Source organism: Adiantum capillus-veneris, chromosome 6 (assembly GCF_014529385.1).
Source record: "Adiantum capillus-veneris isolate H3 chromosome 6, ASM1452938v2, whole genome shotgun sequence".
In the NCBI taxonomy this organism is placed as follows: Eukaryota; Viridiplantae; Streptophyta; class Polypodiopsida; order Polypodiales; family Pteridaceae; genus Adiantum; species Adiantum capillus-veneris.
In genome coordinates, this window is record NC_140936.1 from 151575071 (window position 1) to 151601198 (window position 26128).

Genomic DNA, 26128 nt, shown 5'->3' on the forward strand with positions numbered 1-26128 from the left:
TTACGTAGCAATGAAATTTTTGCCTCATTGCGACTTGCAGAAAGACCAGTCAGAATATCCCAAGCCTTTTTTGCAGATTTCGTTGAACCAATGTGAGGAGTAATAGTGCGCTTCACAAACAACACAATCAATGCATGAGCCTGCGCATCTTTTACATCTCAAGGAGCTTGTTTTGCCGTAGACAAAACAACTCTAATAGCAACAATCCTTGCAGCAAGACGTGCAACATCCTCAACATTGTCTGTATCCTCAAAACCAGGACATACATCAATGCCGTGCAATGTTCCAAACTCCCTTTGACACAAGAACATAAGTGCATTGGTTAGGCCAAATGGCATCACCCTATAAGTGGATATGCCCCATTTTGTGGCAAAGGACGTCTTGTGCTAGCCATTATGAGTTGATTGTAGCTCAAAAAGCCATCAATAAAGTTGTAAGCTTCCTTGCCCGTGACTCTCTCAATCAAATGATTAGTGATGGGTAAGGAATAGTCCTCTCTAATCGTGGTATCATTTTCCTGCTTGAGATTCATGCACACTCACAACTTGCCATTCTTTTTGGGTACTACTACGATTGGCAATACCCACTCCGTGTGCTCTATCTCATAGATAAACTCGACTTCTTTAAGCTTCTTGATTTTCTATGCAAATGTTTTATTATAAGGGCATTGCCTTAGCGTCTTAGCATCACTCTTAAGGGGTATCATATGTTGGCATATGCTCAAGTCTAATCCATTAAGATCTTTGTACAACCAAGAAAACACATTTCTATATTGTTTAAGATTAGTTATAAAAAGTTTTTTTCCTCTTCCCTGAGATCCATGGCTATGTAAGCCAGTCTTGGTTCTTCTTTTGGTTTAGCTAGGTCAATTCTCTTTGCGTTCTCAAATCCATCATATAATGTACCCGATTCCTTAAGTTCACTCATTGGTTGTTGAATAACTATATGTCGGTCCTTCTTAGTAGATGGTGTACTTTTTATAGTGAGAGGGTGCATCAAATTTCTTCATGTTTCCATCTCAAATGTGCAAACCTCTTTTAGTGTTTGTTTCAGCTTTTTCGTTCAGTTTTGAACATTTTTGTTGATATTTTGGATGTGTGCTTGGTTTTCTTTTTGCTTTGCTTCATTGGATTTTCTCTAAAAGTTGTTAATTTCAATGGTTTTTTGGTGATTTTGTCTTGGACACAATCATTTGCTCCCATGAGCGTGAGATACTACGTTTTGATCATTAATTTAGGCATTGGTTTCTCAAATCGATTTTGTTGCTTTCTTGCTCGTCTCATTTGATACCTTGTTTATCTCCTCGATTTTTTGTTAGGAAACTTGTAGAAGATTGGCTCATCTTGTTTTTGTATGTTACAATGGTAAAAAATATGTCAAGCGTGCGTAGCACTTAAATTTAAGCAAAAGGTAAAGGAGTATAGGCTGGGGTTAGGTTAAGGGTTCACAGAGGTTAGGTTGTTGAGAGAGGAACCAAACGTGTTTCGCTCCGTGAGGAGCTCATCGGTGGTAGTAGGTTTAAAAGGAGTTCAAAAGAGGGAGGGGAGTTTATATAGGAGGTGGGTTGGGGAATGACAAGGGGGAGGGGGGGGCGGGGGGGGGGAGTTTGTTTGGGAAATTGTGTCTAAAGGGATTTGTAATTTTGAAGATTTGTAGAGAGGTTAAGGGGAAGGGGGTGAGGGCAGAGGCTAGTATTAAGGGAGAGGTCTCCCCCAACAAAAAGGGAAACCGGGGAGAGGGGGGGGGGGTGTGGTGTTCCAGGAAGGTTTATCGAGGGGTATAAAGAGGTAACCTGGTTTAAACGATTCGAGGGTAAAAACTTTGAGAGTAACAAAAAATTTGAGGGTAATTTTTTTTAATTTATTTTTTTAAGGGTAAAAATTTTACCGTTATTCTTAAAGGTAGCCTGGTTTGATTGTATTGCAAGTGAGAGAGTGTATTGTAACTAAAGCAAGTGAGAGAGGGGGAGACCGCTAAGTTAAAAGCAGCGTGGTTTTTCAAGGGTTCAAGTGTATTGTAACTAGAGCGAAGGAGAGTGAGGGGAGACTGCGAGGGTGGGGGTTAGCGTGTGTAATATAGGGAGGATGGGGATGGATGGGGGTTTGAGAGAGAGAGAGAGAGAGAGAGAGAGAGAGAGAGAGAGAGAGAGAGAGAGGTGGGACAATATTACCATAACAAATGTTTGGGCAGAAAAAACTTATAGTGGAATGTAGGTAGGTGGTAAGGATTTCAACATCAACAAGTTATAGCAAAAAACTTTTAATGGTAAAGGGTAGAGGGTAGTTGGTGGTATGGGGGTTTTCTTTACATCATGAGATCAATGCAAAGAAGGGAGTACAATGAACCGAGGTATGTCGAGGTACCTTGTCGGGGGAGGCTCAAAAAAGACTAAGGAAAAAAGGAAAAGAGGAAAAGGCCAAGTAGAGGTGGCCCAAGTATGTGAAGTTTTGGGCGTATTCCTGCAAAACACAAAAATGGGTGTTAGGGTATGGTAAAATATAAAGGGAAAGAGATGTCCTTCAATGCAGTTCTAAGGCTCTAGTTAGGATAGAGCTTAAATTAGGGCCATTAGTCCAACAAAGGGTGGGTTTGTCGAGATGTGCAAGGGTTGGGGAAAGGCTACATGCTAGCTGGAGAGGTTTTCCAATGGTTAGGGTAGGATTAAGTTTCCGAGTTTCTGGTGAAAAAGGAAGTTTAAAGATAATGGGGAGAACTTTTTTGGTTTTTGGAGTTTTGCTTAAAAGAGAAGGTCTCTCCTGATAAGAGATTGAGCAAAAGACTTTTATCAAAAATCCTCTAGGATATCCCCTGCAAAGGAGCCTTTGGAAGAAGAGGTTTCTTAGGCTTGAGAAGCCCTTTGAAGTGTTCTCTCTAATGATATATCGTCTAAGTTCTGCTTTTATAAAACCCAACTTTTGGTGTAGAGGGTGCCAATAGATTCAAGGTATGTATTGGTAAGAGTTTAGTAGCTTTTGGTGGCAGTTAGAGTCTAGAATGCCACATTGGCTAAATTGATGTCCTTTATGAAAATGGACATCTAGGATAGTGGCTTCGAAGGTGGAGATGACATGGGTGATCACTATATGCCTTTGTAGAGGGGCGGCATAAGAGTCTAGTGTTTTGGAGAGTGTGTTAAGCGTGCCTGTCTAGATTCCAAACGCATCATCTATAAATCTTTTATAATAAGCCAGGTTGGGATTGTGGATAAGAGGGGAGTGGTTTTCTAAGTGACAGAGAAATAGGCAAGCATAAACCACTGCAAAGTTTGACCCCATAGTCGTGCCTTTTATTTGTTTCCACACTTTATCTTTGAAGCAAAGATAATGGTGTGAGAGGATTAGGGTGGCAAGTGAGATGATGAACTCCATTTTTGGATTATCAAAATGGTTACTGATAGAACTTCTAAGGGCTAGAAGGCCTTGGGATATGGGGATGCTAGGGTAGAGAGAGATCACGTCAAATGTGAAAAGGAGACTGTGTGGAGGGAAGGGTTTTTCTTGGAGATCTACGATGAGGGATAGTGAGTCTTTGAGGTGTTGTTTTTGTGTAAGGAGGATAGGGTAAAGTTGGTAGTGTAGCCATTTGGAGGCATTTTCTAACATGTATCCTCGATAGGAGCAAATAGGGCGGGCTACAAGGGAAGGTTTATGAATCTTAGGAAGGAATTGGATTGGGCAAGGTTTGAAGGGTTTGGAAATTGGTGTAAGAATATAGGTTGATTCTTCTAGAGTAAGGAGAGTGTATTTGATGGTGATGGAGTAGAGTAAGGAGGCGATGTAGTTGTGTGGTGGTATGGTAACGGGCTGATAAGTGGATTGGTCATTGAGTTGCCTAAGGGCCTTCTGGTCATACCACTCTCTAGAGAGGATGGTGAGGCCTAGGTTTTTATCAGCCGGTTTAATGATTATGGAGGAGTCCTTAGAAAGGGTTTTAAGTGCTTATTTGACAAATTTTGGAAATTTAGAGCGTGAAGCGTTATAGCCTGAAAGTGTAGAAATTAGATTTAGGTGGTTTTGAAGTGTGATGTTTTCTAACTGAGGATTCAGGGAGGGGGGCATCCAAGAGGGGTTAGGGGATTTGAAATGAGAAGGTGGGTTGGAAGGTGAATTTTGAAAGAACACTTTGAGTTGAAGGCTTCTAGACAAGGCTTCGTGGGCTTGGAGGATGAGCTTGGGTGGGGGGTTGGAGGGTGGGGGGATGTATTTGAGCCCTAAGTCTAAGCATTTACTTTCGTTGAAGGAGAGGGGACGAGTGGTTAGGTTATGCAAAAAACTAGAGGTAGGGTTAGTAACAAGTGAGTGTGAGGGAAGCTTACCAAAGAGCATGAGCTGGTAAGCATGCGGATGAGTGAGGGGAAGCCAAAACTTTCGCCTACTTCTTCTTCTTCTCTTCATATGCTCATGGATAGGGGTGGGGGGGATTTGTGTGGAATATGGTGAGGTAGAGAGGGATAAACCAATCCAAAGGTTTGGGAGGAGGGGGGGCCTGCTAAAAAGCAAGTGAATCCAAGACAATGGATGTGAAGGCCCTAATCCCTCCTCCTTCTCCCTTTTTCCAAATCCTTGCCATTGTGATTGTCATCACAGTTGTCCTCCAAGTTGTTATTATAGTTGCCATCAAGTTTGCCATTGCGATTGCCATAATTGTAGCCATTGCGGTTGCCATCATTGTAGCCATCTCGGTTGCAAACGCCAAAACGGTTGCTATCACAATTGAGGTTTAGGTTTAGGTTGGTGGGTTTGTTGTTTTTTGAAGGTTTGGTAAATTTGTTGTAGGGAAAAGGTTTGGCGATGGAAGGAGGAGGGATTTTAGGTGAGAAGAGGTTATGAATGTGATTGAGAGGATATTTAGGAGCTATAGATGGCTCTTTGGGCATGGGGTGCTTAAAAGGTCTTTTAGATGGTGGGGAGCATGGTGCAGAGGGGGATTGTGGGTTTTTGGAAGATTGGTTAAGAGGTTTGGTAGGGGATAAGAAGGAGTGTGTAAGATGGGAGGGATGGGAGAGATCCTTGGATGGTTTGTGGGTATGGTGGGAGGATCTAGGGGGGCAAAAAGGGGCTTTGGAGGGAGGATGGTGACTTGATGTTTTGGAGTAGCGGGGATTGGTGGAGGTTGCAATAGTAGGGGGTTTGGAAAACGGGAGAGATTTTAAATGCTTATGGACTTCAAGTTCCACAAGCTCTTTGACAGTTTGCTCCTTTGGGAGGTGTAGGATTCCCTCCTTCATGGTAGCAATAGAGAGTTTCCTAGATTTGTAAGCTTCTTCTTTCTTTGAGGAGGCCAAGTGAGAGTTAACGATAAAGGATTGCATTAGGGAGAGAAATTGTTGAAGAGAGGATTCCTTCCAAACCCTTAGGTATTGGTGCCAATCGCAAGAGGCTAATCGGGGCAAGGTGATACAAGAGAGATTTTTCACAAGATCGGTGAGGCGGCTTTCTACTTCAAGGTGATATCCTTCAACTTTAGTTTGTAGGTTTTGCACTAGAAGCTTTTGCGCTTGGGTAAGGGCTAGAGTACAATCCATTTGATATTGGATTGTAAGGGCGGTGAACTTGGCATTAAGGAGAGCTTGGGCTTGGGTATCTTCCAAATATAGGTGAACTTGGCATTAAGGAGAGCTTGGGCTTGGGTATCTTCCAAATATAAGCGTGGTGGTTTCATATTGAGGCTATTGGGATTGGCATTGTTTTTATGAAGTTCTACCAAGTGAGTGGTGTACAAGGAGGCTTTGGTTAGCTTTATGTAACTTCTTGAATTCAACTAATGAGAGGTTGATGATGTCTTCGAATTCCTTAGGTTTTGTGGGGGAAAGGGGACGTGATATTTGTGAAGCGGAGGTGGTGGCCTTGGGTGAAGAGGAGGGGGTGATCCTTGTAGTTGGTGGTGGTGGGTGAGAGGAAGGACTCAACCCGTTAGGTGAGGAGGATTGGCGTTGGATGGTGGAGAGGGTAATGTGAAGGTTGGGTTTTGTTTTCTTAGGAGGATTATGGTTGGGTGAGGTGGGTTCATTGTTTAGATTGGGCTCGAGGCGATTAGGTGAGTCTTCAACTCTAAGAGTGTCTTGGTGAGGGTTGGGGGAGAAGTCGAAGGATTCCTCCGAGAGGTAGTCGAGTTCGTCGGTGTTGTTCTTGTAGGGGTCAAGTGTGAGGTGATCCATTGAGAGATTATTATCCACGAAGAGGTTGTTAACGTGTGGCTCCTCGATCGGGGAAGCGGGATTGTTGAGGATTGTAGTGCCGGAAGGTGTTGGAGTTGGTGAATTCATGCTTAATCGATGTAGGATAAGAGTTATTTGTGAAGTAGGGGGCTAGTATGGAGCTACTAGCTTAAAAACCAAGTTAATCAAGCTAACTCGCCTCTTACACCATGGCGTGGGAATCTGGCCTAAAAACCAAGTTAATCAAGCTAACTCGCCTCTTACACCATGGCGTGGGAATCTGGCCTTCAAAGTGACGCATGACGTATGACGTATCCGCCTGTGTGGCTGAGGTTGACGGGGTTGAGGGGTTTCAGCTGAGGTTGCGAGAGGATGACGCTTGGCTGGGGAGAAGACATTGTTGGACAGTAAAAGTTCTCCCCATTCTCTTTAAACTTTCTTTTTCACTAGAAACTCGGAAACTTAATCCTACCCTAACCATTGGAAAACCTCTCCAGCTAGCATGCAGCCTTTCCCCCACCCTTGCACATCTTGACAAACCCACCCTTTGTTGGACTAATGGCCCTAATTTAAGCTGTATCCTAACTAGAGCCTTAGAAACGCATTGAAGGACATCTCTTTCCCTTTATATTTTACCCTACCCTAACACCCATTTTTGTGTTTTGCAGGAATACGCCCCAAAACTTCACATACTTGGGCCACCCCTACTTGGACTTTTCCTTTTTTCCTTAGTCTTTTTTGAGCCTCCCCCGACAAGGTACCTCGACATACCTCAGTTCATTGTACTCCCTTCTTTGCATTGATCTCGTGATGTAAAGAAAACCCCCATACCACCAACTACCCTCTACCCTTTACCATTAAAAGTTTTTTGCTATAACTTGTTGATGTTGAAATCCTTACCACCTACCTACATTCCACTATAAGTTTTTTCTACCCAAACATTTGTTATGGTAATATTGTCCCACCTCTCTCCCTCTCTCTCTCTCTCTCTCTCTCTCTCTCTCGCAAACCCCCATCCATCCCCATCCTCCCTATATTACACACACTAACCCCCACCCTCGCAGTCTCCCCTCACTCTCCTTCGCTCTAGTTGCAATACACTTGAACCCTTGAAAAACCACGCTACCTTTAACTTAGCGGTCTCCCCCTCTCTCACTTGCTTTACTTACAATACACTCTCTCACTTTCAATACAATCAAACTAGGCTACCTTTAAGATTAACGGTAAAATTTTTACCCTCAATAATTTTTTTACTCTCAAAGTTTTTACCCTCGAACCGTTAAACCAGGTTACCTTCTACTAACCTCTCCTTCCCCTTTATACCCCTTGATAAACCTTCCTAGAACACCCCCCCCCCCGTTTTCCCTTTTTGTTGGGGGGAGACCTCTCCCTTAAGACTAGCCTCTGCCCTCACCCCCTTCCCCTTAATCTCTCTACAAATCTTCAAAATTACAAACCCCTTTAGACACAATTTCCCAAACAAACTCCCCCCCCTCCCCCTTGTCATTCCCCAACCCACCTCCTATATAAACTCCACCTCCCTCTTTTGAACTCCTTTTAAACCTACTACCACCTCCTACCACTGATGAGCTCCTCACGGAGCGAAACGCGTTTGGTTCCTCTCTCAACGCTTAACCTAACCTCTCTCAACCCTTAACCTAACACCAACCTAAACCCCTTTACCTTATGCTTAAAATTTAAGTGCTACGCACGCTTGACATATTTTTACCATTGTTACTTGAGAGTTCTTCTTCAGCATCATTATCTAAGTCATCACTCCACGAATCATGAAACTTGTCCTCATCATTCGTTACTTAGATCTCAAAGAACACTTTGTCCGCTATTCATTTGCAATCAATTAATTTGTTAGTTATCGTCGTTTCAGTCTCCTCTTCTAGTTTCAAGATAGCGTTGACCATCTGGATGGGCATTATTTCATGACCATATCTATCGTAAAATGTGGTGGAGATTACGTTGTTTATGTAAACATCTCGAGTCGTCGGTATCTCTTATCAGCTGCCAAAGGATTCAAACAACTCCTCTCGAAATAGCTCCTTTAGATAGTACTTGTCTTCTACCGAGGGCTCTAGGATAATCTTTCTTTTTCAAGCTTCCACACTCCAATGCTTGGCACATCCAAACATGCGCTCCCTTTATCAACCAAGTAGGCAGTTGTGTTTTGGAATTCGTAGTACACCAAAATCTTCCACTGGGGTTCGACTTACATCTTGGTAACTAGGGTCCTTTATGATGACCCTCATTGTTACACCCTTGTGTGGCAAGTAGAGGTGGTCATAGCCCCAATCTTGAACCATTTTGAGTTGACATATGAATGGTCATCCCAAAATAACTTCAAAGCTATTTAGTTTTTCAAAATCAACTATAGCAAAAGTATGCTCGTACTTAATTCTGCAAGAACATACAATAATTTGTTCTAGTATTCCCAAGAGTCTCTCTACAAATTTGTGCTAGTTGCAAATTCATATGCGTTTTTCTAAGAGCTAGTCTTTCCCACTTCTCCTAGATTTCTTTTGTAGAAATGGCTACTCTAGTCCCCTTGTCCAGTATTGCTAGCGTTTTAACTCTCTTGTACTCTAGTGATAAGGTGGTGGTTCCTTCGTCACCTTTGTAATAGTCACCTATCTTATTCATTGGTAGAGACTTTGCTTTTGATCTCTCTGGCTGAGTTGTTTCCATGATTTCATCTTCAAGTTTATCCCGTAGAGGGATTTTCAACTTTATTTTTCCAGGTTTTTGCTCATTTGACCCCATAAATGTGGCACGATCTTCAGAAATTTTGCGAGAGTAATGGTGCATCTTATAGGAGACGACATCAGATCATGTAGGCATTTTATGTTCGTGATCTTTGGAATTAGATTTCATTGAGATGGCACAACCCTCACCTCATATTTCATCTCGTGTTCCCTTACAAAGGAAGGTAAAATCCTTAAGGTGGTCGGTTTAAGGACATTTTCATCCCTATATCTTTGTACAATGTTTATATATTCCCAGGATAAATATCATGGTCCATGTTGATCTCCGAGATTGTTGTTGATTTTAGTGTTGCACTACTATCTTTTCTATTTATGATTGTCTTCCATAATGATTGTAACCACGGCTTGTCCACCTCAAGAATTGGCGGTATCTCGTGAGAATTGACATCATCCATTGTGTTTGCAACCACCCTCGTATCCAATGGTCCCTTGTTTGGTTTGGTTGGTTTGACAATTTTGTTTTCTTTTATGGTACTTGCGTTCTCTTTTTTGGCATATGCACAACTTGCTCAAGGATTTTCAATGCTTTTGGCCACATTAGAGCTTGAGATGTCTCTATGAGCTTTCTACAAATTTCCATTTGTTTTGTTTCTATTTTTGGATGTGGATATGTCAACAAACTTTGTTTCAGAGTTTGGTTGTTCTTTAACCTTGCCTCGTAGGCTTGCAGCATGGCATCTAAGTGCTCATTCACTTTTGCAACCAAGAGTGAACCGCCTGATGTTGTTTTTGGCACTTCTTCTCCCTTGATAATTTCTTTGTTTTCTTGTTCACATTTGAGTTTTTCCCTTTTTTGGTTTAGTTCAATGTCCAAGACGGTATTTTCCTTCAGTCTCTTCACTTTCATTCTAATTTATTTTGCTTTCCATAATTTTTGTTGCGCCCTCACTTACCCACTTTCAAACTTGGTTTGTTTTAGAATTTTTAGCTCGTCCACCAGTGGCTTATTTTTGGCTGCTTCGTGAGCTTAAGACCTAGTCACCACCTCTACAGAAACTATTGGCTCTAACTCAAATCCACTCAAAGAAGGTAAAACCCCAATGACATTCATTGTCGCTTTTCCCTTGTTGTTTGGGTTCTTAGCACAATGCTGGTGGATGAGGTGATCTATTGCACATCTATCACAGAACTTAAAGATTTTCATTTGTTGGCCCTTGTTTGGACAAACTCGTGCACAATGGTCACCTCCATATTCATAGCATGGACCTTTTGGTTAAGTAGCTAGTGGTGCTCCCATTGGGCATCCTATCCTAGGAGGATATCCTTTAGGCTTATAATTATTTGCTATGAACATGAGTGTATTTTTGTCCATTGTGCATTGGTTTCTTGTTGTTTGAGCCACATATGAAGGTTTTGTAGCCTCATCTACACTTGTCCAAAATGGACTATTTTCAATGGCATATGCTACACCCTCACGCTCTCTCACATGAGTTTCTACAGGCTCCTCATAATAAATTGTTGGTGGCATCATTGGTGTACTCATGAGTGGTTCTATCAACTACGTGTATTAAAAAATGGCTCAATTGTCTTGAGACAATGGCGGCTGTTGATCAAACACAGGTTGTGGTTTGTCTCCTCCGTGTGCTGCGTTGTTGGGACCAGTCTGGTATCTTGGAGGTGGTGGCAACAATTGTTGCACCGTTGCAGGTCCGTACGACCTTTCCTTGACATAATTCTAGTTGTTAAGACACTCATTTTGTGTCGTGGTTTGTGTATTTCTGCTCAAAGATGCATCACTTTAATATACTTGGAGCATTTGTTGCTTGTGGCTGTTGTGGTCATAGATTGAGATTTTGTCTATATGTTTAGTTCATTCTTTTGATTACTTCCTTGACTACTTGATCAATAATTTGTGTGATTGAAGTAGGAGCACTACATTTTGTAGTTGACTCACTAATGGTTAAAGAGGTGCTATCGATGGTTGTGTCGGCATATTTGATTACCTCTCCATATGACTACAGTTGTGTCAACTAGATACAATGCCTCTCTACTGACTTGTTCAAATGTGATGCATGCATTTAAGTGAAAATCTTTCTTGAAAGTTTCGTTCCTCAAGCCCTCTATAAAGAGATCTGATAGTTGATCATCTTGTGATAACTCTCGTGCAAGACATCTCTCAATATACTGTTTGAAGCGAAATGAAGCTTCCTTCACCTTTTTTTTCCCTTTTGCTTAGAAGCATAGATTTGGGAAATCGTATTGTGCTTCATTTCTCTTTTGGAGAATTCATCAAAAAACTCTCCCAAGGGTTGATCAATATTTAGGAAATATTTGTTGTTCAATGGTTGGAACCAAGTCAACCACATTTCTTCCAAGGTCAAACCAAATCCTTCGTACTACGTATGGAAATCCATGACTTGTTCCACTCTTAAGACTTTCTTGAAGAGTAGAACATGCATATAGGGATCTCTCAATCTGCTGTACTTTTTGGGCACACACTTTGCCACTTGAGATGGTCGCATCCTTCACGTTTCTTCTAGCATTCTCATCATTCTAGGTTCCCATAATACAAAAACTCTTGCCTCATATCCACTAATTTGCTCTACAAGGAATTTGGTTAGTTACTCTCTCTTTAGGTCTTGCGTCTCTACCCTTGGTTCTTGTCTCAAGAACCCTCATAGTGTAAATAGTGTCTGGAGCCTCACTACACCGATGTGTGGTCATTAGAACCCTTAAACTCAAGGATCCCATCGGTCTAGGTTCAAAAAAATATGGTCGACTAAAAAAATCTTCCACTCTTGTTATCACAGGATTCGTTCTCGTGGTTTTTGGCCTCTTTTTTTAGATTGTTGCCCTATGAATGTTGGGGGTGCTATAATACTAGTGGAGTGTCTCTCCAAATATATATATCCCTCGAGCTCTTTGTGATCTACCGCAGAGTACCTCTCGCCATACTTACCCAACATGATCATATGAGTATCTCTCTCCACTTCGTACGTGAACACATATATAAAAAATTGCTCCATTTACTCTCTGACATTGGGTTCATCACATCTACAGTAAAGCATTTGCTCTCTGTTATCCTACTTGTATAAACCTGCATGTGTGTTGTCTGTGTTGATGTGAGTATCCATATTCACTTGCCTAAGCTTTGCATTAGGAATGTCCAACTTCGGGGCTTTTCCTTCGGCTCAATGAACTTTCTCTTTGGTACCTATCAATCCCCACTTGTCCACAATAAGGGAATTGTGCACATTTAAATACATGTTTCCTTCCTCATCAAAGTATCAAACGCCACTATAATCTATAGGTACTATGAGCTTGAGCTCACTAGGTTTCTCTTTCATTTTCACACAGTAACAATCCATACCATCTTTGTAGATTTTAACAGCCTATTTATGTTCAGATTGGTATTGCAGCTGCAAAAGTTTCATGGTTGGTGCTAGTTGGGATGGTCTTGCTCTCATGGTTGTTCCTTTCTTTAAATATCACACTTTTGAATCCTTCAGCATGAAAGTGTATGATCTCTTTGACGAAGTATTAATTATTTTTTTCTCTATGATGGGCTTTAAGGTTGGCAAAGTTCCTTGATTGACACTCCCTTCTATCGAAATGTGACTTGACTGGTCTCTCACCATAAAATTTATATTCTTATATAACTTGACTGATTGCAAATACATCAAGAAAATTACACATGCAAAATTATGACTTGGTGCCTTTTATGAGGCATGCAATCTTCCAATCATTAGATAGTTTGAGCTGCAAGCCCTGATTTCCACAACCTGTACAAAAAGCACTTGGTGGCTATAAGTCTACAGCCGCTTTGTTAGTCAAAATTTGAACCAATCAAAAATTTATTGCACTTTTAATAAAAACTCTTATTTTGCTTGCAATATGCACAATTGAAATCCAAATTGAATTTTGAAAAGACCAATATGCTCCTAGAGACTAGTGCTAGCTATGGTATGAATCTGGGCTCAATCTGTGGTGGTAGGGAGACATGGATCACAATCCATGTGCCCTTGTCTCAGAATGCACCAAAACTTGATACGCAGCTTGATGATTGCTGGCAATTTAAGTAGTCTACTCTACAACTTATTTTTTAATTTGGAAAATTTTGTGGTGATCAAAAGAAAATTTTTGTGTCTTCCCTGCGATTTTTGACTAGCAACTAGTTTTTTGATGATTTGGTCAACTTTGAAGTTTTTTGCTATGGCGCCCTTTGCAAAAGTTGTTCCAAATGATATCACCTATCTACTACTCAAATTTGACTCCAGAGGATCAAAAGGTACATGGATCATGATCCATGTTTGACCACATCTTATCATGAAATTTGGTCAGTTGTATGCTTGCACTCTGTAGATGTCAAAGTTTTACTTATATTGGATTTGGATCTCAAAAGGTTGAAAAGCCCCAAATTTTGATCAATCTACAAGGTTTTTGTGTCTTTTGTCCAGTTTCTTGATTTGAGTGAGTTTTCAGTGTAAATTTTTCACCAAAAGTTTGTATTCAGTGATATGGAATCACACTAGACCCAATGGTATAAGTTTTTGCTCAAATTGCCACCGGGGGGGGGGCATGGATTGTGATCCATGTTTCTACACAAAATTGCATGAAAACTTTTCAGATTGACTCTCTTTGGTTTGATTATCCTCTTTTTGCACTTATTTTTGGATTTCGATCGGCTTTTGAGTTCTGACTATCAAATTTCCAATTTTGTAGAGTTTATGGTCTCTCTTACCAAAATATGGTTTCATGATTTTTTTCCCTGAACTTTTCAACCCAATTTTGATGGTTTTGGATGTATCTAACCTACTCCCAAGTGCTGAAATGAATCCTAGGGACATAAACCAACAAACAGTACAAAACTAAAAGTAAAATGGATGATACAACAGTACTTTCAAAGCATCAAAAATAATTTTTGCATGAATGTTTTTAGTATCTCCTTTACAACTCCCTATACCTTTCAAGAGTAGGTCTAGCAAGTCCCCGACCTCTAGCCTCTACCAAGCACTAAACCCCAAGTCTAGTTGTCTCATTGCTAATGTGTAAATGGAAATCAAAATCAAAGGTCTTGAAAGTAAAAGCTATGACTACGTCACTCACCACCTAAGGATCACGATCCCCGACAACGACGCCAATGTTAGTTGGTCACGGTGCACGTCTTTAGCATAGTTATGTGGCACTAACATAATAGCATTACACAAGGAAGCGACCCGGATGGGACATGGAGACTCTTTGAGAGTGTCAAGCTCAAGAAGTCAACCTACAGAGAACAAAGCCATCTCTAGCACTAGCAAATCTATCACTCTCTACTCACGCAATCTGCCTATGTCCTATCTCACCACTCTCGGTCTTCACGCCATTTTGGCATGCAAACGAGGTTCAAATGCAATGAAACTTTAGGAGGAGGTCTAAGACACCTTGGGACATTATACTACCAAGTCTGATTGCAATCTGGCAAGGTACCAAAATCACAATCCATCATTATCAAGGTCCTCTAAACTACAGCAGAATAGTCCAGAAAGAACGCCCTATGGTCTAAAGTACTCTCCTCTAGTCGAAACGTCAAAAATTAACCATCAAAGCACTCAAAATAGTACATTTAGCTCGTAGAGAATTCATTGCAAACCACAACAAAATTGACAATGGTTACACTTAAATTAAAGTACGGTAGACAAGGAACACAATGCAATTGTTAAAACAAATTTGGATTACCAGAGCTTTAAAAAAATGGATTACAATGCACGAGAGAGTAGCCTCGCTCAGTCAAAAACTCCAAAGCCTTTGATAATATATCAAGATGTCCTTTCAAACTTACAAAATTAAGCTTTATACCTACAGCTTCTCTTGGCCAGTGGGACTGTCTTACAAGGCTTGAGCTCAAAATTTGAGCGAGAGAGAGAGAGAGGGGGGGGGGGGGGGGGGGGGGGGGGGGGGGGGTGATAATTTTTTCAACAAGGTCAATTGTCCTAATGGCGTGCGGGGAGTTTTAGCGATACTCAAAATTACATAAGCACGCCATATAGCTACAACCTAAAAGTTAATGAAAAGTATGTTGGAGTGTGTGTGTGTGTGTGTGTGTGTGTGTGTGTGTGTGTGTGTGTGTGTGTGTGTGAGAGAGAGAGAGAGAGAGAGAGAGAGAGAGAGAGAGAGAGAGAGAGAGAGAGATAAGTATAGTTGTATCAATATATTTTATCCAAATGGCACGTAAGGGAGTTTTATATGAAATAAAAGAGACCACATTGTGCCATACAGCCACAACACAAAAGTACATATATACATAAAAATTGAAGCATATTATTAGTTTTCATCAAAAGCTCAAGAGCCCTAAACCACAACAGTTATTTTAGTAGAAGTGTTTATTTACTCATTTATTTTAAAAGATACATTAGTCAAATTTGCAAGCCATATCTTGGTGGTCCTGCTTAGAGAAAAGGAGAAACTGACAGCATATCTTTCCATTAGCAAAAGCCAGAGAGAGAGCACCCTTACATACATCCACATTAAGATAACAATCAATGGATTAGTTTTGAAACCTATAGCTTTCACTTGTTATTGAGATTGGTAGAGACCACTCTCCACTTCTAAAATCAAGTAGTGCAAGCTTGGTGATAGCACTTCATGGATTTTTTGGTGAAACATAAACATGATCATTAAAAAATATTCCTTTTTTGCCAGAGAACCATGAATTATCCTTTTGTATTATCCTTTTGTAAAGCTCTTCACAAATGGATCTATGCCAGACATCCAAAGTACCCATGACACACTCCACCAGATGTCATTCCTCTATTCTTAAGGGATACAGATTTGTAATGAACATAGTAAAAAACATGTACAAAAAATATACAAGCACAAAAAAACAGCCATGCCAAAGCAAAGTGAAAATAATCTAGTATGCACATATGAACCACTTATAGTTAGCTCTATGCAAAGGAAGATTTGAGCTTCTGGGATGAAGGTGAAGCTCATTGTGCATATAAACATATTGCATTAAAACCTCTTTTATTATCTTCCTGGCTCCAACAAGAGAAAGTCTTTCACTCATCCTTTACAACATGACAAGAATGGATTTTTGGATCAGTCTTTTCTTCTTCTGCTCGGTTTCATTATAATACAACTACCCTTGGTTATGGATATTTGAATCCATTGGTTGTGCTCATCTAATGTGTCATAAGTGGTGATGGTTTCAATGGATGTGCTGGGGTGTTTAGACCAGGTGGACTCCATTGATTGAGGAGAATAGATTGCAAAGCAAATGAAGGTGAAGAGAGGGCATCCGGAAGAGGAGGGAAAAGGAGATGGTGAGACAAAGAGAGGGGTGGGAATAGGAGGGAAAAGAAGGTCGTTGAGAAGATTCAAAAAATATTTTCAGTGAAGAGACGTTCTTGAGGTAAAAAGACTATGTACTTGAAGTTTACCTCAGATTGTGGCTCAAAGAAAATTAATTGTAGAAAACCAAAAGAAATTTCTAAAAAGAATATTCCACAATGGAAGCCCTTCTCTCATTGGCCTAAAGCACTCTCTCTCTCTCTCTAAATGTTAAAAGGCAAAAAAGAGACCTCAAACTTCTCCTCATGACCTTAGTAGGTTGGGGCCCTTGCATTCCCCATTACTAGACTTTGGTACATATCTCAATAGCATTCATATCCCACTTTATCAATGCATCCAAACTTGATATAAGTTCATTGAGATTTAGATAGCAAACATTAGTCTTCTCTAAAAATTCTAAGGATAATATAATCCTTGCCTTGATGTCTAGCTTCTTCATAGTACTACTTGAGGATGATCCCAACCTCCTACTTATAAGGCATCCTTCTTAAAGCACCATCTCTAGCAAGCATGATAGGATACTCACTAACAAGAGAGTAGTGTCTAGATTTGCTTATCATTCTCTTCCTTTTGATGTTGGACATGTTGTCAAAACATTTAACCTTCTTTGGGAAACACTCTACATCATGCATGGACTCCCTTCGTGCACATAAAGCATCTAAAATTGAAGAGGACATAAGATTGCATCAAGTTTGATGTGAGCAACCTCATCAAAACCATATGTGATACTACATGGCTCCTCACCTACTTTCTTGACAAAAAGGTCTACAAGACCTTCAAGAGAACTTTAACATTTTATGTGATACCAAGGCCTATGGCATCCTTGTAATTTCCATTCATAAACAAGAAAAAAATATTTGGTGGTGGCATAGATTCCTATCTCTCTCATATTTACTTCTTTCATGACACACACTTGGGCATCACTATCCACCATCTACATATGCCTAGACATGGGTCTTCTATCCACACTTGGGCATCACTATCCACCATCTACATATGCCTAGACATGGGTCTTCTTCTCTAATATGGCACCCACATGTCAGCATATCAACAATACATTCCACCCCTACAATAGAGATGCCTACATAAGATACCCTTAGTAGAGAGCATATTAGTTCCACTTTGAGACTTGGTGTGAACCATTACTTCCTTAGCATTGGATTTATTGCAAGAATTATTTCAATATGTATATTTACTCTTAGGTTTTGCATGTCTTTGACTTAATCATGCCCCTCTATGATTTGTTCAAGTAAAAAGTTATGTTGTCTAAACTCTCCTTCTATTCCACCCATTTCTCATTGGCTTGTCATCTCCCTTCGTGTCACTACCCAGGCAAGAGTCTGCCCACTGTGAACTCAAGCCCAACTCCAACTAACTGCTTGTCCCATGCCAATGACATTGTAGCCCTGCTACACTCTTCTCGACCATATTGAAGTCTCCAATAAGGAGCCATTCCCCTTAAACAGGGAGGTCTTTCAAGTGCTCCCATAGCTTAGCTCTATCCTTCGTTGTACACGAACCATATATGTTGACAATGGTGAATCATTGGTCATCCCACTTGAATTGAATTCCTATAGCCCTCCCTAAGGGATGGTTGAAGACCAGAGTAGGCTCTAGGTCCCTGTCCACAATTGTAAGAACGCCACTGAACCCATCCGATCCTTCTCCATAGAAGACTAGTTTTTTACCCACAGCTTGTCTTCTTTTGCTAGAGGCATCCAGGTGGTGCTCCAAGATGGCCCAACAATGTATATCCTTACTTCTCTCAACCTCCTCCCAGAATAGGGAGCTCTTCTATCGGGTCTTGATACCTTTCACATTCCATGACTGGAGAGTGAACTCTTGCATTACTGAGAAAGGGGTACAGACTCCTCCACCTCTAGGAACTCCTTCTCGACGCCCTCGTTCATATTGTCCTCCTCCATATGGTCATTACCAAGCACAGTTTGTACGCTCGTCATCTCGGTAATCATGAATTCTTGGGGGTTGGTGTCCATCAACACCTCGAAGAGGTTATCGTAAAGGATAGGGGACTGGAAAAGGTCCTGGGGGGGCTTCTTTCAGAAGCACAACCTCTCTTCCCTTGGATTTGAAGCGCTTACAAGAGATGTGGGACACTTGTTTCCATCCTTCCTCTTTCTTCTTGTATTCGGGTGAGAGTATATCTTTTGGACCACCTGGGTTGTTGTTTTCAATTAGGCCGAGGATGTGAATCTGAAGTGTGGAGTGGCCTTTCTGTTGCAATTCTGAATTTTGAGAGGCTTCATAACACCCTCTTTATTAGCTATACTTTCCTTGGATTGCATGTTTACTTCTCCTCGTTCCCCATCCTTTTGTGGTCCTTGCATCGATAGATCCTAGCTCTCCTTTTTTCACTCTCAATGGGACTTGTTGTCACAGCTACTGAGAGCATGGGGCATGCCCTTGCAAAGTGCCCAAATTTGTTACATTTGAAGCAAGCCCCAAAAAATGTACCAAAGTGCAACTCAATGAGTTTGAGACCGGCCCCCACGTTCACCACCATGTTTTTGGGTTGGGGCTTTCTCAGATCCCACCATATGCATACCTTGTTTGTTGCATGGCCCAAGGCCTTGCCAGATGGCACAAACAAAGAGACACCGAGGGATGCTGCTAAATTCTTCAGGCTGCTCCTAGCCACATCGGGAGGTTTACAAAATCCACCCACATCGGGCACATGTCCTTGAATGCATCTGTGGATTCAAAGGACGGGTCCCATGGGAGCACACACACTGGTGTTCGATTATAGAACAATTGGACTTTTGGGCTAGAATTTTGTTTGCAATTGACTCGTCGTTGAACTGCATTAAAAAAAAACCTTTAGCGACGTATTGGGCCATCACCACTAGTCCACCCTGACTAAGGACATTGGCGTTGTGCAGCCAATTGATCAGCCCATCTTTAGCTGGCACCTTGCCCATAAATCCAAAAACCAAGGTAGAGCTTTTCAGGTCACCAAGATAGCTAGTGGGACGATTACCATACTACATCTTTAACTTCAACCCTTCGTGGCAGCAATCTCTTGAGAGCATGAGAGCTTTGTCCCCCCTTGTCACATCCAAAGAGCCGGCAGGAGTCTCCACTTCCTCTAGCGTTCTCTTGTTAAGAGACAAAGTGTTGAGGGTTTCGACAAGCTCTTTCTCAATCAGCATCTTGCGCTCTTTCAATTCTTTTTTGTAATGTTTGAAGATGCCACTTGGACCGCACGGTTGTGCTGAGAATAAGAGCGGTCCGAATCCCTTGGATTAATTCTTATTATGAAATTATTTTCAATAGTCTTATGCAGCCATCACATTTGTAAGGTTCTTTCTCACATGTGTGTCTTGTGTGTGTGTGTGTGTGTGTGTGTGTGTGTGTGTGTGTGTGTGTGTGTGTGTGTGTGTGTGTGTGTGTGTGAGAGAGAGAGAGAGAGAGAGAGAAATAGCTTTTAACATTGCATACCAACAATTCAAATAAATATTCTTCATAGTTTATTACGCAAGTCGTGACGTGAACAATTAACTATTAAAATTATATGATGTGAATTTTGTTTGAAATGACTTGAAATGTCAACAAATAAATTTAATGTGATGGTGACCATTGGACGATGAGAGGTGCAAAAAAAAAAAATGCACGTTTTCTCTATCGCTCCCCTATGGCCTTCTTAGCTAAAAAGATGTTCAAACTTATTTAACGTATAAAAAAAAATGCAATACTCTTCACCATTTAAATGTCATCTTATTGCCTGTGACTTTAAAAACTATTTCCTTCAAAGCTAGCTCCTCTCACTAAAATAACAAGGTGAAGAGGCAAGAAGGCCTGCTAAGTTAAGGGAGGAATGAGATTTATGGAAAGTAAGTTTAAATAAGTGCTTACAATCGCAAAGGCCCCACTTAAATAATGAGGTGAAAAATGTACATTGCACATTATTTTGAAAACAAAATAAAATAAAAATATACATTATATTATTTATTATACATACACAAGCTAAATTCACAAGTTCATAACAATTGGCGGCAAAAACCTTGTACTTTTCTTCCACCTCTCTCTTCATTCACAAGGGATGGAGGTAGCTCTATAAAATTTATTATGTATAGTTTTGACGTCCAATGAGTTGTATTGTAGTGGTTGTGAGTACGTAGTTGCTAGATTCAATTCAATCCCACCGCTCCACGTTTCATGTTGAAAAGTGGACGGTAGAAGTGCTCTTCCGAGGGAGGGAAGATTTGCTCTTTTTTTGTGGGGTCCAAAGAAGTATAATTTTCTTTTGTGCTAGTGGACAGACTCCATGGTGAAGGCACATTCCTTTGGAATGTCTTTCATCGGCTCTCTTTAACCCAACCATAATTTCGAATGATTTATATATCCAAAAAAACTCCACTTAATTAATAAGGTGGAAGGTGCACATTACACATTATTATTTGAATACAAAATTAAAAAATATATATATATTAATGTTGTCATAAAAAAATATAGATATAATAAGCATAGAGAATAATAAATCAAATTAATAATTAAATAAAATAAATATGGGTAAAGTCTTTAAATAAAAGGACTCTTTACAAGTGAGTATTAAAAAAAAAATGAATCAATACTTCACATCATATATGGATCAAACTCCTATGCACACTCTTTAATCCTTTGTTCTTTAGTCTTTTTCAGCATGCCAATAAAAAATGAAAGCATCAGCGAATTCATTGCCCTTGCAAACCAAAAGGACGATGCTTGGATCATTCATGACTCCATGCAAAGACTTGAGAAGAGTCCTTTGAGAGCAACAGCCGATGTTTTGTTGTGCCATGTCAAGGCAAAAAAATTTCATGAGTCCCAAAAGATGGCATTTCATGAAAATTGTAAGGGTGAATGATGAGTCACATAATTAGGGAGTCAAAAGTGGGGGCTCAAAACCGAGCCCATGAGAGGGAGAATTGGACATGTTGGAAAAAAAAATCACCATTCATCTACCTTGAGATCTCTGTGCACGGCTATCCCCCACCAATCCCGCCGCTCTGAGGTCATTAGTACTCCATGGTTTCGTGTCCTTGTCGGGCAAGCATAGATGGCAAGTCAAGTTCTGCATGATCATACATACAAAGTTCTGCACCAATCCCGCCGCTCTGAGGTCATTAGTACTCCATGGTTTCGTGTCCTTGTCGGGCAAGCATAGATGGCAAGTCAAGTTCTGCACGATCATACATACAAAGTTCATTTTAAAACTATGGCCCCTTGTCACACTAGGGCAGCCGCCAAGGTTCAATGCCTATAATATTGCTTCGCACGTGCACTTTTGCAAAAGGCCACTGCTTGGAGAACTTGCTTGTGGGTAGCCAACTTTTCCTTTTCCGTTGGCCGCCACCTCGATGTGGCCAACCCTTGCCTACCTAGTGAGGCAGGGGCCTAAGAATCTTCAAAATGCTCTATCATTCTCCTTTAAAAGTTCCACACCCCCTAGAGTTTTTATGGAGTTCCCAAGAATGATGGATGATTGTCCACCTCAAACTCTTTATTGGTCTCTCTTCCAATGATTGATTTAATCAAGCCATGAAACATCCTTCATAAAATCTAGTAGTACGACTTGGCTCAAACGTGTAGCTACAATAGTAGACACTAATGCTAAGAATTGAGAGAGAGAGAGAGAGAGAGAGAGAGAGAGAGAGAGAGAGAGAGAGAAACTAAAATGTACTATTGATGTTTTCAAAAGGCCAAAATGACCTATGAGACCAAAAAGATGGAGCCATAGTGAGGCCAATACAAGTACCTTGAACCAAAATAAAACTAAGGTAAGTAAAATCAATCACAATGCTAACAATAGGTGAGGTACTCTAATACAACATATCAAGAGCGATGGGTACAAGAATTACTAGAGAGAAGAAGAGAGGAGAAATTTTACCGTCGTAGGAACAATTCCAAGAAACCTAACACTCCAAAGGGAACGACAATCTTTAATCTACAAAAGTAGACGTTTATGTTGAGAATTGAGAGAGAGAGAGAGAGAGAGAGAGAGAGAGAGAGAGAGAGAGAGAGAATTGATTATGGCCACATGGAAGTCATCATTGATGTGAAATACACAAGGTTTGAGTACTTATATGAATGCTCTTGCTTGTAGAAGTGGAACCATATTACAAAGATCACTTGTAATTAACAAGTCCTATCTTGCTAGAAATGCATATTCAAATCAATGCTCCAACTAACCAATGCACACCTACATTACCAAAGATCTTATGTCGCCAATTGAGGGATGAACTCATTGAATCAAGAGAAGAAGAAAAAGAGAAGAGTTTAATGTCGTAGGGACAAACCCAAGAGATCTCAAAGATCTGTCCAACAAGTCTAATTCAAGACATGATACTCCAAGGGAAGATCCAAATCCTCTATGTAGCCTCCGCACGTCTTACATACATAGACCAAACGCCCCTTCAGTTTTTTGTGATTATAGCATTTTATGTACAAGCTTCTCTACATTGTATCTCACAACCCCAAAACCTTGTTTTTGACAATGATCGAGAAAAACTAATCTCCATCCTCCACTGCATTTACACCTCATTGAAATATTTGAAGGATTGAGTTCATGAAACTACTAAGGTACACCAATCAGAGCCAAAAGAAACTTCCTATAGTTATTAGTAGTGTCTGAGTGAACCATAGCCGACAAGGGCTTCTTGTATCTCCGGGAAAAGGCAGCTTTAATGTTTGCCAAGTCAATCTCCGCATGAGTAACAACTACACGGATAAGAGTGTCATCATCGGTTCCAAGACCTTTCATGGACTTGTATAAAACCTAAACAAGTTCAAACACCAAGTATGAGAATACAACCACCCAAGAAAAAGTATAACATGGCCCACTCTATAAATAACATATTGATCTCTTGAGCGCGCGTGACATAGAGAGCTTTTGATGATTGACCGCCATTGGATGACAAGCAACAAATAAATACGCAAAAGCACGATCAAACAATCACACATTAAAACTTTGTAGAAGACAATCAATACGCTCATGCATGGTTTAGTTATACTAATCTCCCAGAGGATTCATACAAAAAATGTAGAAATATCACCTTAAGTTCCTCATAAGGGGTGTATTAATTTTAGTGGAGTTATAGGTTTACATCTACAAGAGGGGATTTTCAATTCAGTTTAGAGAAAAAAAAAATGTAAGCTTCTTAAGAAAGAGGGGACATTTTATCCATAAAAGTATGTATATGAGGAGGGGAACACCCGTGATATAGGAAATTCTTTATAAATGAACCACCCGAGACCAAGCTTCAAGCATGGAAGGGTGCTTGTATTGGAATAGTTGCAAAACTGAATGCAAAGTTACAACTAAGCCCACATGTAAGCATGCAGGCTTCACTATTTCAAGAATCTAGATAACTAAGCCTCATGTGAGCATGCAAAAAAGCCATTGTGAGACCGGTAACACTTGGAAATGACCCAAATAGACACCAAATTGAAAACCAAGGTTACCACTGTGTTCACAAAGCAAAGCACAACAAGACACATAATTCTGGACCAATTCTTGAAACAACATGCAATTGATAGCTTAGCCTCACCTCAGAAAAATATTCTTCTGGACTGCTTACACATTTGGCAATCATCATCACCGTTGTGTGAAATTCATTTTTGCATCTGCCATCCATCTGATTGATAACCTATGCAACCATATAAAACTTCAAAACCTATGCAATTAAACAGAAAAGAGAAGTAGTCCAATGCAAGAGCTTCACCTCAAAAGCTTCCTGTCCATGCGTGGTTCGGTAAGCATCAAAAATTCTACGTAATTGCCTTTGGCTTCTGCTTGTCAAAATATGAATGGCAGTTGTGTCGTCAATGTGTGTGAATAGCGCATTGTGGAGCTTCCAAGCATCTTCTAACGCAAAGTGAGGTTCAAGATCCGCGGCCTCATCCCGAGTTCCACATAGATACTGAACAAAGAGCTGCATTGAATGTGTGCATGCCGCATACATGTGTAAGAAACATGAGCAACACACAACACACCTCATGATAACACATGTAATGGAACCCCCTTTATAAGTACCTTCTGACAAGAGCCTGACAAAGTAGCTTCGATGTCATCTTGAAGAGGCCTGCCATTTAAGAAATGGTAAGCCTTGGCTATGGAATTGACATCATCCATCCTTTTCGTGCTAAAAACCTCGGCAAGGATCCGATTCCGTCGCAGCCCATTGCTGGTCTTCAGGGCTCCTCTAAGGATCCTGGCATCCCTCTCAGGAGCTTCCCTCATCCACATCAACATGGCCTTCTATTCAAGTCACAACATTCCAAGTGAGAGCTCACAAGGGATGTGAATGCGCAACCGCAAGCGTTTGCACAATGCTCAAACCTCACCTCAAAGTGATAATGAAGCTCCCTCTTGAGACGCTTGCAAATATCCTCCTCAAACATATTCTTGTACACCATTCTGATTTGAGCACGCTGGGAAGCATTCCGATGGGCGAGTATTCTGATGACCTCCTCTGCGTCGCATCCAAGGCCTACCCCGAAAATGCATGTGAGACCCAAGAATGGTTGAGGAATGAAGATCCAAACACATGAATCGGCCCTCTCTCCGTGCGCAGAAGGCTACAATTTGCATTGGGGGTACAAGCAGGGCATCGTCATACAACCCTTCTGCGCATCGATAGGGAAAAATGCACGAAAATGGTGAGAAAGCAGCATACCTTTGAAAGCTCGATGCAGGTCCAGGCAGTCCAGATTAGGGTTGGGAACCATGGGAGGTAAGCAGATGCTTGACATGAAGAAGCAAGACGCCAACCAACGGATCAGAAGAAGGTCGACAACGTATATGTCCTCTGCGTGTGAGAGAGAGAGAGAGAAGGAGATCCTTTGGCCAGCCGCCGGCTATCAGACAACTTAGAAGGCACCTTCTGCTTAACGACAAAGTCAGCGCTGCCATGTAGGCACGGAGAGAAGAGAGAGCCTCCGCCATTTTTTTTTGCTGAAGGTGAAACTACTGAGACTACGCGTACGTCCACCGTCCCCCTCTACTTTAAAAAAATCAAAATCGAGGGGGAATCAGTAAAAGGCGTGAATTTTATAAAAGAGAGAGCAATACAATGAAAGTCCCATAGCCTTGATACAAATAGATCCAAATAGAAAAACCCAAAAAAGAACACCTTATTTTTTAGAGGCTTTGGTGGGTATGTCGGGTTCGGGGCCTCACTTGACGTTTTGCACTTCCATGGGGGTTCGCCACTGGCTACTCGAGAGTAGAGGGCTCTCCATTCTCTAACTCAATAAGCTGCATGTCTAGAGCATTGACTTTCTCAACTACTGGAAGCTGAAGGTTACCTTCATCATCATCCTCACCCAAGGAGTCAAGAAGGGTGAAGGAGTTGACCTTCTTTTTGCCTTTGTCGGAGGAGGACTTGGGCAGGCGCTTTGCTATCGGAGTGGGGGGATCCTCTTCATTCCGAGTGCTTGGTGGAGACGTTGGAGCTTGGGGAAAACCCTCTTGCTAAGCTTCGGGGGATGAGTGAGACCGGGAGGTGGACTTGCCGCCTTTTTTGTTGGGACAATCTTTTATGATGTGTCCTTGGAGACCGCAATGGAAGCACAAATCTAGTTTGTACTTGTAGCTTAACAGTTGGAGAAAGAAATAGCCATCATCAAGTTGAATGAGGATATTCTTTAGGAGGTCCTTGGACAAGTCGAGCTCCATGAGGACTTGCGGGTGCCATCTCCTGATGCGGCATGACACCCAGGATGTTGCCGAGGGGGCTCACAATGGACCTGATGAGGGGCTGGTAGTGAAGAGGCAGGTTAGGTAGCTCAACCCAACCTGGGAAGAGTGAGGGTTTGATGTCCGGTGTGAAGGATGGAGTCCACCTCATGAGGCAAACCGAGGAATGGCGGAACATCCATTGTCCTGCACCGAGGAGCTTGATGGCCATAGCTTCGTCTTTGAGGG

General features: G+C 41.2%; 1 protein-coding gene across 3 annotated transcripts; it reads right to left on the reverse strand.

Annotated features, from left to right (window-relative positions):
- Nucleotides 1-22452: 22452 nt before the first annotated feature.
- Nucleotides 22453-25159, reverse strand: LOC147456490 (annexin D5-like). Of its 3 annotated transcripts, none has more exons than XM_086514940.1 (6): nucleotides 24879-25159; nucleotides 24547-24692; nucleotides 24236-24457; nucleotides 23925-24134; nucleotides 23751-23849; nucleotides 22453-22978 (listed from the first exon to the last, which is right to left on the reverse strand). In XM_086514940.1, the coding sequence occupies exons 1-6, from the start codon at nucleotides 24952-24954 to the stop codon at nucleotides 22778-22780; spliced, it is 954 nt and encodes a 317-aa protein (XP_086371066.1). In that variant the 5' UTR covers nucleotides 24955-25159; the 3' UTR covers nucleotides 22453-22777. The 3 variants fall into 3 exon arrangements, with proteins under 3 accessions (XP_086371066.1, XP_086371067.1, XP_086371065.1); XM_086514941.1 differs by having other exon boundaries at nucleotides 23751-23837; nucleotides 24236-24460; XM_086514939.1 differs by having other exon boundaries at nucleotides 24236-24460; nucleotides 24879-25158.
- Between the last annotated feature and the right edge of the window lie 969 nt (nucleotides 25160-26128).

Bases quoted from the DNA above. Each gene is read 5' to 3' on its own strand.
- LOC147456490 (XM_086514939.1), bottom strand. From the start codon at position 24,954: ATGTCAAGCATCTGCTTACCTCCCATGGTTCCCAACCCTAATCTGGAC. The intron at 24,461-24,546 runs GTGAGGTTTGAG...TGACTTGAATAG, and splicing joins AGCTTCATTATCACTTTGAG to AAGGCCATGTTGATGTGGAT. The intron at 24,135-24,235 runs GTACTTATAAAG...CATTCAATGCAG, and splicing joins TGTCAGGCTCTTGTCAGAAG to CTCTTTGTTCAGTATCTATG.